The sequence below is a fragment of the Drosophila subobscura genome, chromosome E (assembly GCF_008121235.1).
Source record: "Drosophila subobscura isolate 14011-0131.10 chromosome E, UCBerk_Dsub_1.0, whole genome shotgun sequence".
NCBI classification, from domain to species: domain Eukaryota; kingdom Metazoa; phylum Arthropoda; class Insecta; order Diptera; family Drosophilidae; genus Drosophila; species Drosophila subobscura.
The window spans coordinates 2,459,151-2,473,875 of record NC_048531.1 but is presented as its reverse complement, the minus strand read 5'-3'; the positions used below and the strand labels follow the sequence as shown (position 1 = coordinate 2,473,875).

At 46.0% G+C, this 14,725-nt stretch overlaps 7 protein-coding genes and 1 pseudogene across 8 annotated transcripts; 5 read left to right on the top strand and 3 right to left on the bottom strand.

The window, feature by feature from the left end:
- Positions 1 to 47: 47 nt before the first annotated feature.
- LOC117892539 (lysM and putative peptidoglycan-binding domain-containing protein 3) lies at positions 48 to 3,424 on the bottom strand. The gene is made up of 3 exons (XM_034798846.1): positions 3,243 to 3,424; positions 2,595 to 3,154; positions 48 to 457 (listed from the first exon to the last, which is right to left on the bottom strand). The coding sequence occupies exons 1-3, from the start codon at positions 3,254 to 3,256 to the stop codon at positions 213 to 215; spliced, it is 819 nt and encodes a 272-aa protein (XP_034654737.1). The 5' UTR covers positions 3,257 to 3,424; the 3' UTR covers positions 48 to 212.
- Positions 554 to 2,078, bottom strand: LOC117892530 (26S proteasome regulatory subunit 7). The gene has a single exon (XM_034798834.1). The coding sequence runs from the start codon at positions 1,956 to 1,958 to the stop codon at positions 657 to 659; it is 1,302 nt and encodes a 433-aa protein (XP_034654725.1). The 5' UTR covers positions 1,959 to 2,078; the 3' UTR covers positions 554 to 656.
- Positions 3,425 to 3,479: 55 nt separating the features above from the next.
- LOC117892532 (retinol dehydrogenase 12) lies at positions 3,480 to 4,839 on the top strand. 2 transcript variants are annotated; one of them, XM_034798836.1, is made up of 5 exons: positions 3,480 to 3,639; positions 3,699 to 3,962; positions 4,021 to 4,177; positions 4,239 to 4,498; positions 4,557 to 4,839. In XM_034798836.1, exons 1-5 carry the CDS (start codon positions 3,554 to 3,556, stop codon positions 4,786 to 4,788), a joined length of 999 nt encoding a protein of 332 aa, XP_034654727.1. In that variant the 5' UTR covers positions 3,480 to 3,553; the 3' UTR covers positions 4,789 to 4,839. The 2 variants fall into 2 exon arrangements, with proteins under 2 accessions (XP_034654727.1, XP_034654728.1); XM_034798837.1 differs by having other exon boundaries at positions 3,484 to 3,616.
- Positions 4,840 to 5,045: 206 nt separating this feature from the next.
- On the top strand, positions 5,046 to 6,778 carry LOC117892536 (retinol dehydrogenase 12). The gene is made up of 4 exons (XM_034798844.1): positions 5,046 to 5,429; positions 5,561 to 5,824; positions 5,886 to 6,302; positions 6,372 to 6,778. The coding sequence occupies exons 1-4, from the start codon at positions 5,344 to 5,346 to the stop codon at positions 6,586 to 6,588; spliced, it is 984 nt and encodes a 327-aa protein (XP_034654735.1). The 5' UTR covers positions 5,046 to 5,343; the 3' UTR covers positions 6,589 to 6,778.
- Positions 6,779 to 7,305: 527 nt separating this feature from the next.
- LOC117892538 lies at positions 7,306 to 8,518 on the top strand (annotated as a pseudogene).
- Positions 8,519 to 9,845: 1,327 nt separating this feature from the next.
- LOC117892534 (presenilins-associated rhomboid-like protein, mitochondrial) lies at positions 9,846 to 11,404 on the top strand. The gene is made up of 6 exons (XM_034798839.1): positions 9,846 to 9,992; positions 10,051 to 10,246; positions 10,301 to 10,595; positions 10,662 to 10,882; positions 10,948 to 11,147; positions 11,212 to 11,404. Exons 1-6 carry the CDS (start codon positions 9,946 to 9,948, stop codon positions 11,300 to 11,302), a joined length of 1,050 nt encoding a protein of 349 aa, XP_034654730.1. The 5' UTR covers positions 9,846 to 9,945; the 3' UTR covers positions 11,303 to 11,404.
- LOC117892542 (RNA-binding protein 48) lies at positions 11,318 to 12,051 on the bottom strand. The gene is made up of 3 exons (XM_034798851.1): positions 11,897 to 12,051; positions 11,698 to 11,842; positions 11,318 to 11,643 (listed from the first exon to the last, which is right to left on the bottom strand). Exons 1-3 carry the CDS (start codon positions 11,987 to 11,989, stop codon positions 11,411 to 11,413), a joined length of 471 nt encoding a protein of 156 aa, XP_034654742.1. The 5' UTR covers positions 11,990 to 12,051; the 3' UTR covers positions 11,318 to 11,410.
- Positions 12,052 to 12,156: 105 nt separating this feature from the next.
- LOC117892531 (ribonucleoside-diphosphate reductase subunit M2) lies at positions 12,157 to 14,258 on the top strand. The gene is made up of 3 exons (XM_034798835.1): positions 12,157 to 12,369; positions 12,603 to 12,836; positions 13,146 to 14,258. Exons 1-3 carry the CDS (start codon positions 12,310 to 12,312, stop codon positions 14,025 to 14,027), a joined length of 1,176 nt encoding a protein of 391 aa, XP_034654726.1. The 5' UTR covers positions 12,157 to 12,309; the 3' UTR covers positions 14,028 to 14,258.
- Positions 14,259 to 14,725: the final 467 nt, after the last annotated feature.

Below are 14,725 nucleotides of genomic sequence, written 5' to 3'. Positions count from 1 at the left end.
CGAACAATTTAAAGAATCAATACAGTACACAAAGTCCTTATTATTTCGAAAAGAGTCCATATAAAGTTCTATGGTTGTTATATGTATATCAAATAAATTCAACGGCCAGCAGCTGCATTTGAAATGCGCTTGATGGAGCTACAAAGAGTGAGAGGAAGCAGACGAGTTGTTGCCGGTACATTTGGAATGATGATCACTTCGGTGCTGGCTCGCTACTGCGAGCTGTGGTTGTGATGTGGATGCTCCGCCAAATAGACGACGTATACCAGCGGTATGACGACGCACAGAGCGAGTATGAATATCAGCAAACAGATCCAAGACATGTCGCAGTCGGAGCCGGACCAATCGATGGCGCGCAGAGAGGGACCCGGTATGGGACGCACCAGCGGAGCATGCCTATCCACCAGCAAGTCGTTCAGCAGAGGTGCACTGTCGTCCGGCGGTCGCTCCATATTGGCTGGATTAGAGTTTACAAAATAAACAAAGTTATTAGCTCTTATTAGCGGAGAACAATTAAATATTATGTAATGCTATCGAGCCAAACATCCGGAGGTATACTTTTTGTTTTATTTAATTAATTGCCAGTTGAAGGATATGCTATTTTCTACAACAGCTTCTCCTTCAGTGGATACAAAATAGTGCCAATAAAAATAATCTTAATTATAGGTCATATAGCGTGGGGTGGCGCTGAACTTGGCGTAGCTCTTGATAACCTTGTTGACGGCCTCGAGGAAATCCTTTTCGGTCGCCACCTTGCGACGTGCACGAATGGCAAACATGCCGGCTTCCGTGCAGACTGAGCGGATCTCAGCGCCCGTTGAGTTGGGGCAAAGACGGGCCAGCAGATCAAAACGAATGTCACGTTCCACGGACATGGAGCGAGCGTGAATCTTGAAGATGTGCGAACGACCGTCCTGGTCAGGCAGACCGAACTCCACCTTACGGTCCAGACGGCCGGGACGCATTAACGCTGGATCCAGAGTGTCAGGTCTGTTGGTTGCCATCAGAACCTTGATGTTGCCACGAGGATCGAAGCCATCTAGCTGATTGATAAGCTCCAACATAGTACGCTGCACCTCGTTGTCACCACCAGCACCATCGTCGAATCGGGCTCCGCCAATCGCATCGATTTCATCGAAGAAAATGAGACAAGCCTTCTTGGAGCGCGCCATCTCAAACAGCTCACGCACCATACGTGCTCCCTCGCCGACATACTTTTGCACCAGCTCTGAACCGATGACGCGGATGAAGCAGGCATCCGTGCGATTGGCCACGGCTCGAGCACAGAGTGTCTTGCCAGTACCAGGCGGTCCAAACAGCAACACGCCCTTGGGCGGCTCAATGCCCAAGTTGACGAATTTCTCGGGATGGAGCAGTGGCGTTTCCACAACCTCACGCAGCTTCTCAATCTGCTCCTTGCAGCCGCCAACATCGCTGTAGGTCACATCCGGCTTATCTTCCACCTGCATCATCGTCACAGTTGGATCAATCTTTGGCGGCAGCGGTATGTGGATCTGGTACTTGTTGCGATCGACACCCACACGCATTCCTTCCTCAATATCGGTGGTGGCCACCGAATCGGCCAAGTCCACGACGAACTTGGCAAACTGCTTCACGTTGATAATGTACTTCGGGTCATCCGTGTCGGCGTTAATGATTTTGGTGCAACGGGCCACCTGAAGCGGTTGCTCATTCTGCAAAATTTGCTTATCAGCAGCCAGATCCCAGAGCGCAGGAGGTGCCAGCCCTGTGTCGCTCTCCTTGATGCCAGTCAACTCATTGACCTGCTTTACAGCCTTTTGAATGTCTTCCTCGATGTTTTTTATGGACTTGTGGTACTGGCTCTGGCCGTAGGTCTTCAGTAGTTCGATGTCGCCTTCGTCCAGCGACTTGATTTCCTTTTCCTCCTTCTCTTCATGTTTCACTTTGCGCTGATCATCTCCCAGATAGTCCGGCATTTTGTTGTAGTTCAATTTAAACTTTTCGACAGCAAAAAAGCAACTTAAGCAATGTTTTCTTTTGTTTTAAAGGCAGAATGACTAAACAATTTGGGAGCAAAATGCTCTGTGAAACATCGATTGCTCGGTCTACATCGATATCGATATCGAAAAGCAGCATTGGAAGTGATGTCTTTTTCAGCACTTTTTATCTTCAATTATTTAACAGCACTAAAACAGAATGTGGTATTTTTTCAACACTGAAATCAAAAAACCATTCAAAAACTGCCAAATTTGCATTATGTTTTGTTAGAAAGCCTAGTTCCCAGTTTGATGCTATTCTCTCCGCAGGAAGCTTGAAGACAAATTGCTAGGCCAGTTTTTTGCTGCCCGGAATTTCATTCTATATTGTTGTTCCGATTATAAATTTACCCAATTCTTGTGAACCTAGTACAACGTATTGGAAAAGGTTTATCATTTACACTAGAAGTCATGCCATTATGGACTCTCGTCTGTTCTGTACCATGGTACAGTAAACAATTACATTTGGTACCTGGTGCATGTTTAAGAAAAGTAACGCTTACTTATCGGTTCCCTAGTGAGCCGGGGGCTATTTTTACCGAAAATGAGGTCAAATTATCAAGGGCATGGACTCACCTTCATCATTAGGAGATCCATGAGCTCCCTCGTAGTATTTGCTTGCCGCTTTGCTCGTTGATGGTTGTTCGTCGTCCACAGAGCCAGATGCATTTACTGCTGCCACAAGGAGTCTTTCGTCCAACATTTGGCGAGCGTCCTCCAGTGGGTTGCGTTCAATGGCAGGCTCCCGCTCTATGTTATGCCTTGGACTGTTGTTTCCACTTCTGTGCACGGCTGGCAGAGCATCCTGTACTCCATTTCCCAGGAGAACATTGTGCACTGTAACGGGTATGCGTATGATGCGATGTGCGTGTATCTCATTGTCGCGGTCCATCATGTTCAGGCGTTTGATATCGGCCACGGAACAATGAAATCTGAGGGCCAACGCCTGTAAGGTGTCGCCTTCTTGCACATTTACCTCCAGCGTGTTCTCGTAGCGAGCCAGCCTCGCGTGCCCGTTCGGTCTGTGTCCCAACGGCACCAGGTTGACAAACTCATCATCGTCGTAGGCTGGCCTCGCGAAGATATCCTCCACATTGTCGGGGTCTGGATCGTCCCAGTTGTAATTTTGGTTGCGCCTGAAAGACAAAGCCCGCGTCATACTATGTACATTTTATTTTGTTGACACTCGAAGCAACAGTCGTCGTGTTGGCGGCTGACTCTTACACATTGCGTCGCATAGCTGCCTTAGATCTCGCGGAGGGTTGGTTTCCTTCTCAGCAACTTCTTGGATGCTGCTGCAGTGACTCTTCCTTGCTAAGCGGTTGTGATGCCCCAGATAAACCAATTAATTAGCTTATGTATATAAATGAAGTGTAAAGTATATTTCCAGCCACACACCAACAACAAACACTTGAAAACAGAGACAGATGATTAAACCTATCGATATATACCAGTGTTCACAAACAGCTGTTTGTGTTTATTTCAATGTCCATAGAAAGCGTTTGTTTAATTTTGTAGCTAAATATATTTCTGAAATGACGTTATTCTCGTTCCTAAAGAGTCGCCCCATTTTCTGGCTGAGCGTCACCGGAACTACGGTAGGCGCCGCCTGCGCCATAAAGTCTGGTTTCCCCACATTCATTTATAAATTGCCGGGTTTGATTGCGTTTACTCTTGCAGAGACCTTATGCAAGGCGGCCAATTCACAAAGGAGACCGACGAAACGGAAAAAGTCATCATTGTGACGGGGTCAAACAGTGGGATTGGAAAGGAGACGGTCAGGGAGCTGGCGAAACGGGGAGCCACCGTTTACATGGCATGCCGAGACATGAAGAAGTGCGAGGAGGCTCGTGAGGAGATTGTTCTGGAGACCAAAAACAAATATGTTTACTGCCGTGAATGCGACTTGGCTTCCCTGGACTCGATTCGGAATTTTGTTGCCGCGTATGCACTCTGTTGAAGTATATGTGTATCACATTTCCTCAATGCACTGTCCTTGCAGCTTCAAACGGGAACAGAAAACGCTGAACGTACTCATCAACAATGCCGGGGTCATGCGGTGTCCCCGATCGCACACAAAGGATGGCTTCGAGATGCAGTTGGGCGTGAATCACATGGGCCACTTTTTACTTACAACACTGCTACTGGATCTGTTGAAGGTGCTGCTGCTAGCCCCGTGAAACATTGCATATTTTGATAGTAATGCGACAGAATTTTTAGATCTCAGCGCCCAGTAGGATTGTGAACGTCTCGAGCCTAGCACATACACGTGGCGAAATCAACACAGGCGATCTGAACAGCGACAAGTCGTACGACGAAGGGAGAGCCTACAGTCAGAGTAAATTGGCAAACGTCCTGTTCACACGGGAGTTGGCGAAGCGACTGGCAGGCTCTGGAGTGACGGCTAATGCCTTGCACCCCGGTGTTGTGGATACAGAACTGTTTAGGCACATGAGCTTCTTCAGTAACTTCTTTGCCGGGTTGGTACCTGTGGAAAAACTTGCAGCAATTAGTTTGAATTTGGTTTTCTGCTTTCAGACTATTCGTTAAGCCTTTATTTTGGCCCTTCGTAAAGACTGCAAGGAATGGAGCTCAAACCAGCTTATATGCCGCCCTCGATCCTGACTTGGAGCAGGTTTCTGGTGAATATTTCAGTGACTGCCAGTCCAAAGAAGTGGCACCAGCTGCCACGGACACACAAACAGGCAAATGGCTATGGGCGGTCAGCGAGAAGTGGACAAATCCACCGGCTATCGATGTGAAAAAATAAGCTAAACCGTTTTTAACCTTATGCCAGTCATAAATGAATCATTTTCTACAATCGAAAGAATTTGTATCTAATTTCTGGCACCCATTCCTGTTTACAATCCTCTGCTAATTTGGTTAACAGCAGAGAAATGTAATTTCTTAATAAGCTCCATCTGATCGGCGCTGTCTGACCGGTCCCTTTGAAAAATGTATTCTGTACCAAAACCGGTTGCTTGCCAATTTCATCATCGTTTGTTTAAAATACTGTGTACATATCCATTACATTTTAAGTTAAAAGCCCTCGGTTCAAAAGGTAAAACGTTCCATGGTACCATAGGGAAACAAAAGGCCTCTCACGCTCGCTGGTGGTGGTGTCTGTAGTCTGGTTGTGTTTCCAGTTATCTATGCTAAAGGTTTGGCTCGATTTCAGCAGCAGAACTTAGATTAAACAGTGCTCGTATGTAGAGTGCTGCACTATCAATTTTACCAGTTGTCGTGAAATCGCATATCAGGTACGTTCCCTAGGCCATTCCCATTTGCTGGCCTCATTTACGTCCGGACCCTGAGCGCGTCAACTATGGAAATTATTATAAATTTTCTTGGAAGAATTGCCCCCTTTTTTGCGGCACATGCCATTGTCGGAATAATTGCGGTCTGCGTGAGGTAATTACTGACCCAAAGTTAAATGTAACGCTGATACCTGTTATCAAACATAAAAGTGACATGGAACTATTCGTGTGCGATAGATTTCACAATTAATTTAACCAGAGAATCATTTTATTACCTCGCCACAGGCTATACATGCAGGGGGGGAAGTTCAAAAAGAACACGGATGAGAGGGGCAGAGTGGTAATTGTGACTGGCGGTAATACGGGTCTCGGCAGGGAGACTGTGCGTGAACTGGCCCGAAGAGGAGCTACTGTATACATGGCATGTCGGGACAAGGAAAAGGGCGAGCAAGCCTGCAAGGAGATCGTTAGGGAGACAAACAACTCGAACGTGTTCTCTCGCGAATGTGACTTGTCCTCCTTGGATTCCGTTCGGAAATTTGTCGATGGGTGAATCATTGTTTGACCGCCAGTCATAATTCTTATCTAATCATGTCCATCTCCTCGACAGTTTCAAGAAGGAGCAAGATAAGCTGCACATCCTGATTAACAATGCCGGCGTCTTCTGGGAGCCGCGTCGGCTCACAAAAGAAGGCTTCGAAATGCACTTGGGAGTCAATCATGTTGGTCACTTCCTTCTCACCCACCTGTTGCTCGATTTACTGAAGCATTCGGAGCCAAGTCGCATTGTGGTCGTTTCCAGCAAGGCGCACGAGCGGGGCCGGATCATCGTGGAGGACATAAACAGCAAGCTGTCCTTCGACGAAGGCACAGCCTACTGCCAAAGCAAACTGGCCAACATACTCTTCACTCGGGAGCTGGCGAAACGTCTCGCGGGCACTGGGGTAACGGTCAATGCTGTCAATCCCGGTATAGCAGACACGCAAATAGCGAGGAATATGATATTCTTCAAAACAAAGCTCGCCCAGTATGTAGTAGAGTGTGTCCAGTTCATCCTTGCCCATTGGGTACATTAACAATTGTTGTATGCTTTCAGGACCGTTCTCAGGCCTCTGCTTTGGTCTCTCATGAAGTCTCCCCGAAACGGTGCCCAGACAACACTCTATGCAGCCCTAGATTCCGAACTGGCTGAGGTGTCCGGTCAGTACTTCAGCGACTGCAGTACGAAGGTAGTAGCTCCTGCTGCCACCGATGACAAAATGGCAAAGTGGTTGTGGCTAGAGTCCGAGAAATGGACGGGAATAAGCCGATGAATTGGGCTTAGGGTTAGTTTTAGGGATGAAATGAAATGTTTATTTCTGAATAAAATTCGAGAATAATTGAAAACCAGTCAAACAACTTGGAGTTGCAACGAAAATCAGTACTCAGTAATATTCCTGTACTCCGCGTATCCTCTTTTCACATAATGAAAAAGTATCTAACTGTAAAGGAGCGTGCTGGTGCGGACGTGTTGTAGATGGCAGTTGCAAGAAAATGTAAAACTCGAATAAAATCATAAGCGCACATATATGTATGTACATATGTACATATATGTAAATATGTACCTACATACATATGTATGTATGTATTTACATATGTATATCTATACTGACTGAGTAGTGACGCGTATCAACACTACTCACAACGTTCTTCCGTTTGCTTCAGCTGGAAAAATTTGCTATGGCTCTTATAGCCTCTAAGATACTCTTTTGGTACCTTTTATAAATATATAATAGTTTTAACCTTAAACAACAACTTTAAAGCTGTTTTTATTGAGATTGGTTCCGCCGGTCACGCACGAGCGAAGCCCGTAATAGCCGTAATAACATTAATGGCCTTATCAAATGCTTTTCTCTCCGAAACGATTATCTCACATCCAATTGGAGCCGTCTCCAATTCATTGAAATAAACTATTAATATGATATGCACTTTATACCCGTAACACCCCAAGCTTTCAGATTTATTTCATCTGAATCGGGCAGCGTAGTATCCCCTCGTAGCTGGCAGAAGACACTTGGAAATGTACGCTTTAACCGAAAGCATGATAAGCCCTTTTGATATCTGGACCTGCTTTATTGGCCTTTGGGGCCAATTGGTGGCTGGTTGGTGTCTTTAATATGATCTGTAAATGTGTTACAAAGTTGAAACAACTTTAGGGCGTACATGCAGGGCGGTCAGTTTACCAAGAGAACTGATGAGACGGGAAAAGTTGTGATTGTCACCGGATGCAATACGTGCATCGGCAGGGAGACCGTTCTCGAGCTGGCACGAAGCGGTGCCACTGTTTTTATGGCCTGCCGCGATATGCAAAAGTGTGAGCAGACTCGACAGGAAATAGTTGAGAAGACAAAGAATGCAAACTTCTTCTCCCGAGAATTGGACTTGAGCTCCCTGGATTCCGTGAAGAAATTTGCTGCTGAGTGAGTCAAGGTCAGATGGGATCATGTTTTCAGATACTCACTCATTTCGGTTCAGTTTCAAGAAAGAGAATAAACAACTTCACATCCTAATTAATAATGCCGGCGTAATGGATTGTCCAAATCGCTGACGAAGGATTGGGGTCAACCATATGGGGCACTTTCTGCTTACCAATCTGCTTATCGATGTCCTGAGGAGCTCTGCCCCCAGTCGAATCATCATCCTATCCAGCCTGGCCCATAGATTCGGCTCAATCAATGTGGTTGATCTGAACAGCCAGAATTCCTATGGCCGGAACAGAGCCTATTGCCAGAGCAAACTGGCAAATATTCTATTCGCGCGGGAGTTGGCCAAGCGCTTGGATGGCAGTGGAGTGACGGTGAATGCCATGCATCCCGGTGTTGTCAACACAGAGCTCTTTCGGAACTGGAGACTCTTTCAAACGGAATTTGGAAAGTGAGTACTCATATATGTACAAATGTACGTGGCAATTCGTTTCCCTTCCCAAATTATTGACTGCGCCGTTTTACAGATATTTGATCAAACCGCTCATTTGGCCCTTTATTAAGTCTCCGAAAAGTGGAGCGCCTACATCGCTGTATGCAGTTCTTGATCCTAGCTTAAGTCACATCACAGGCCAGTACTTTAGCGACTGCAGGCCCAAGCAAATCGGATCCGCAGCACTAGACGAAAAAGCTTCAAAATTTCTCTGGGCAGAGAGCGAGAAGTGGACCGGGCTTAACCCAAAAGAAATTACGGGCACAACGTAACGAAGCTATGATACGATGCATAATGCAACAAAAAGTCACAATCATGATGAAATTATTTAAGGCGCCACTAAATAGTAGTAAGTGCGGCTGAAACGACAATTGTGCAGATTAATGGCCCCTTAATGGCATGGCGTTGACCATTGCATGAAAAAGAGTTGAAGTTTTCTTTTTATACCCGGTACTCGAAGAGTAAATAGGGTATATTGTATTTGTGCGAATAACGGTTGTATGTAACGCACAGAAGGAAACGTTTCCGACCCCATAAAGTATATACATATATTCTTGATCAGTATCAATAGCCGAGTCTATGTCTGTCTGTCTGTCTGTCCGTCTGTCCGTCCGTCTTGTTGAGCGACTGGATCTCAGAGACCATAAAAGCTAGAGCCACCAAATTTTGCATCCAGACTTCTGTATGCTCACACTGTTACAAGTGTATTTCAAAAATGAGCCACGCCCCCTTCCGCCTCCGCAAAAGGGCGAAAACCTTCCAAATCTACAATTTTGAAGATAGCAAAAAACTAAAAATCCGTAGGGAATGACCATATCTATCAGATCACCAAATTGGGATACGATTGGATCATTATTATAGCCACAATGGAGAAATTAATTTGCAGTGGCCAAACCCACCCCGTCCAGCAGCATTCACACTCTGCTTCGCGCTGTTTATGGCCTCTACCCCTGACACGTCTCTGCCTATGCCACTGCCTCTACCGCGACTCTGCAGTGTGTGTCTATAGGGGAGGGTGGCGAGCTAAAGGAGTGTGTTGGCGTGAGCAGTGTTGTTGATGTAGATGACGGTTGAAGAAAAAATGTAAAATTTTACAAAAAATGTAAAATTGACAAATAACCGCTAAAGTGCAGATGTAGTACTGAGTGCCGGGAATAAAAGTTGTGACGCGTAAGAAGCGTCTCACACGTCCCTTCTCGTTTATTTTGAAATTTAGTAATTCACTACTTGAAAATAGTCGTTATGTTTGTTTTTTACTATACATTTTTTTGCGTAGACTCTTAATTTTAAATAAATTGTGACTTTCTTGCTGCAAAAACTGAAAAATCATATTGAGCGCAGGCAAGATTAATACACATATGTCACACAACCTTTTCACTGAACTCTATGGTGCGAAAACGTAGCAACAATCCTAGTGTTCGTTCGGCAAACAACTCTTTTTTGAGTTCAAAATTTTCAGTAACTTTTTATAATATTCAAGTACCTGGTCAATGCGGACTCATCTCTGCGACCAACCAATTTCGCTGCAGCGATTAAATATAAAAAAAAAAAAAAAAACGAAGCCATTAGGCAGCCGATGGAACCACCGTATATAATTTATCATGTTCACATAGATGAAACGATAGTCAAACTTATCGATAGCTCAAATGTCAGAAACAAAACATTAAATATAAACTCATACAAAATTTTTCAATTTCTATTTTTCAATTATTACTATGCTTGTAAATCGCGCGCTCTGTAGGAGCTGGCTCTCCCAGGTGACGTAAGTAGGGTCAAAGGCGCTGTCCGTGACAGATTAACCACAGTCAGTCATCCCACAGACACAGATATGCAAATGGACACAATTTCACATGCCGACACATAGTACCTGCACCACGATCAAAGCCACCAGCACGATACTTCCACGGCAACAGTAAGCAGAGAAGCAATGTAAAGCCCACGGGCGGGGAGCCGGTCCCAGAAAGCACAACAGTTCCGACGAACAACTTAATCAAGGCTGTTGCATTCACAGGCGCAGTAAGCAGGCAATTTTCCATATGCATTTCTTTCTGTACATCTTTTCGATTCCAGTTTACGGTGGGATGCTTTGCCGGAGCCACCATCTGGGAATACGAAAACACACGAAGCCTGATCATTACCAAGGCCAAGCAGGCGCAATTTGGTTGGTGGCACAGTCGATCGGTCGTAGACCGCAGCGACTGGGCGCAACTGAAACAGGATATCCGCCAGCACTGGGACAATCTGAGCACTGGCGAGAAGGTATTTGCCCCCATCTGCTTTGTGAATCTGTTGGTGTTTGGCCTGTGGCGCGTGCCCCGCCTGCGATCCACAATGATCTCGTATTTCACATCCAACCCGGCTGCGCGTAAGTCAGGCGAGACCTTGAACCGAATCAAATCACCCGTATCTGAGCACCTGTTTCCCTGAGCAGGCATCGTGTGCTGGCCCATGTTCCTGTCCACTTTCAGCCACTACTCGGCCATGCACCTGTTCGCCAATATGTATGTGCTGCACAGCTTTGCCAACGCTGCAGCCACGTCGCTGGGTAAGGAGCAGTTCCTAGCACTTTACCTGAGCGCCGGAGTGTTCTCGAGTCTGATGAGCATTCTGTACAAGGCGGGCACGCGACAAGTGGGCATGTCTCTGGGAGCGGTGCGTATGCAATGGCAAGGGAAAGTGTTACGTTAAATACAATTAATCTTGTAATTGCCCTCTAGTCGGGAGCAATCATGACAGTGCTGGCATATGTGTGTGCCCAGTATCCGGATACCCAGCTCAGCATATTGTTTCTGCCCGCCCTAACGTTCTCCGCCAGTGCCGGCATAAAAGTAATTATGGGCATTGACTTTGCCGGCTGCGTGATGGGATGGAAGTTCTTTGACCATGCGGCGCATTTGGGAGGAGCCGCTTTTGGCATGTAAGTAAACTGCAAGATGTGGGAGCTGGCGATGGCCCTCACTCACTCTCTTGTTCATCCTCAGATTCTGGGCGCATTATGGTGCTCAGCTGTGGGCGAAACGCCTAACACTGCTGAACTACTACCACCAGCTCCGCGAATCGAAGCCGAAATAATGACAGATCAAATCGGTTACAAACAAAAACAAATGCATTACTGTTCATGGTTTGGGATATCGTTTAGCCCCCCAGGGGCTCATTACAATGTGTTGAAAGTAATAAATGTTATCCTTTATCCTTATGGTCTGTGTGATTACGTCTTGTCCGAATCGCCACCTCCTGGCTTCGTTTCAGCAGTTTTTCCCGCAGCTCTTGCTGCGTCTCTCTTTCAGGCGCATATGAGATGTGCAGGGTTCCACCGTAAAACTGTTTGGCATCCAGCTGCCGCTTGGCTCGTCGTGCTACCTCGAGGCGCTCAAACTGTACGGCAAAGACATCTGTGAAAGCCTCCAGTTCCACTGCAAACAGTTGTAACTTAGTTCAAGGATCAAGTCAGTGTCTTTCACACGCACTCTTTGTAGCCATCTCCGAAGTAATACACGCACAAGACTGCAGTTTTCCAAAACACTGTAGCTTGGCCTTTAGGTTTCCCTGGAGGTTTATTCTGGGCACTCCAAAGACCAGCAAGTGCCGCGATTCGCTTGCAACCGTATAGACCTGCAAAAGACAAGAGGTCGTTATGGGAACAGACATGCAGAGCAGCTTCAATACTTTTACGGCTTTCAACTCCCGTCCTTGACGATATGGCAGTCGGGTAGTGCAGTATTTCATCTGCTTGTGGTGATCTGTAGTCGTAGAGTCCATAATTATTTATTTATTTATTTTAATTTGGAATTGTTTGATACGCGATAGCAGTATCGATAGTAGGAAAATAAATCTTCAAAGTCGGTCCACTTATCGCACAAAAATACCGATACTCTTATTTTGCAACTTATCATCCCTACGCTCGTTTTGGCGGGAAAGGTAAATAGCTTGCCGCCCGGCATATAAGCCAAGAACCTCTGTTTTTCCTGTCAATTGATGGTGAAATTTCAAACCAGCCGCTTTTCCGCGTTATATACAAACGTTTTTTTTGACAGGTACACACTATTTTAAGAACAATCAACAAGTTAACCCGCAACAAAATGTCTCAGGTTGCTTCCAAGGAAAATATTGCCGACAACATGGAGAAATTCACGCTAAAGGTAAGTGACGCGACACGTTTATGCAATGGAAATTACATGCATGCATTCGTATGCAAATCCACAAGTACATAGGCTATACATAGACTCCCGTTTTTCGTATGTATTGTGTACAAATGTTCCCGTGGGAATAAGTGAAATTGACGCTATATTGCGCATCACAAGAAATCAGCATACATATTGCTCGCTTGGCATTCAACTTACATATTTGTTTCATACTGTACATATGTTTTTAGAGCCCCAGCAAGAAAGTACTGACCGAGAACGCCAGCAACGTTCGCAAAATGTCCATTGGCAACGAGGAGAATGGCGCAGCCAAGGAAGCCGAGGTCAGCAAAGTAGCGACGTCCATTATGGAGAAGAATGGATCGCCGTTTGACCCTTCTATTGAGCCCCTGCTCCGAGAGAATCCACGCCGCTTTGTTATATTCCCCATTCAGTACCACGACATCTGGCAGATGTACAAAAAGGTATGTGTGGTACATGTGTGCGTCTGTGTGTGTGCGCTCGCTTGTGTGTATCTACTTCTGGCGGGTAATTTCATGATTAAGCGCGCCAAAATACAGTCACGTCGGTGGCGTGCCCGATTGCATGAATCAAATCAAACATGATAGGCGTGTGCAACCCCCCAGCCCTTGCCTCATGTTTACTTAATGAAACAATAACTGTTTTTGGCGGGAAATACTTCCAAAGATTAGAGCAATTAAGATAATGTGTCCGCGTTTGTTAACAATTTCATTCAAGCATGTTAATAATTTTACATTGCACTCATCTCGCAGGCCGAAGCCTCCTTCTGGACTGTGGAAGAGGTGGATCTGTCGAAGGACGCGACCGACTGGGCTCGTCTCACTGACAACGAGCGCTACTTCATCTCCCATGTGCTGGCCTTCTTCGCTGCCTCCGACGGCATTGTTAACGAGAATCTGGTCGAGCGCTTCAGTCAGGAGGTTCAGATCACGGAGGCGCGCTGTTTCTACGGCTTCCAGATAGCCATGGAGAACGTGCACTCCGAGATGTACAGCGTGCTCATCGACACCTACATACGGGAGCCGGAGGAGCGCGACTACTTGTTCAATGCTGTTGAGACCATGCCGGCTGTGAAGCGCAAGGCGGACTGGGCCCTATCCTGGATATCCTCGAAATCGGCCAACTTTGCCGAGCGAATTATTGCCTTTGCAGCTGTGGAAGGAATCTTCTTTAGCGGCAGTTTTGCCTCGATCTTTTGGCTAAAGAAACGTGGCCTCATGCCCGGTCTGACCTTCTCCAACGAGCTTATCTCCCGTGACGAAGGCCTCCACTGCGACTTTGCGGTGCTGATGTACCAGCATCTAGTGCAGCGTCCCAAGCGGGAGCGCATCATTGAGATCATTCGGGATGCTGTGGAAATCGAGCAAGAGTTCCTCACCGAAGCCCTGCCCGTCAATTTGATTGGCATGAACTGCGTCCTCATGTCGCAGTACATCGAGTTTGTGGCCGACCGTCTGCTGGGGGAGCTCGGTGTGGGTAAGATCTACAACACCAAGAATCCCTTCAGCTTCATGGAGATGATCTCTCTTGACGGAAAGACAAACTTCTTTGAAAAGAAGGTGGCCGAGTACCAGCGCATGGGAGTCGTAACGAGTCGCTTGGACAACGTGTTTACCCTAGACGCCGATTTCTAGGGCTGGTCCCTTCCGAGGGCTGGCATCTCATGATAAATATTTAACCAGGGAGTTTTTATGTGTAATTTGTAATAGAATTGTAATTTAGATTAAGATCAATCACGTCCTCATTTACACTCTTGACCTTAAGCCTTTCCATGTATGAAAGTTGATGCACCTGACTTGGAGCAAAATCACATTATTGTATATAAAACATCAATAAATAATAAATAGACACAATTATAACCTAAATGGACGAGTCTTTTATTTCTGTTACGAGAAACTGAGCGGGCGGGAAATTGTAGTCTTAATGGCGGGAAAAAATGTTGAGTCGTCGTCGTTTTACCTGTGTATGAATGTATGTACACGTATACATATCCATATTTGTAAACAAAAATACAGATAGAACGAGTAGGAACGTTTGTGAGAAGCTTCGTAAGCGTCACAACTTTTAAACCCATCACTCAGTCAGTATATCTGTACCTTAGTGTCTTTTTCCAATTTTACATTTACACGCCTTTATGGGTCGCCACCCTCCCCTAGCTACGCACATTGCCAGAGGTAGAGTGTGGGAGCGCGATATAAGAATGAGCAACAAAAAACAAGAATAAGCAAAGCTGCTGGACGGGGTGGGGGTAGCCACTGCTAGTGAATCTTCATTCTGGCTATTAAAATTATCTGAGCCGATCTTAATACGGGGATTTAATAGTTATGGCCAT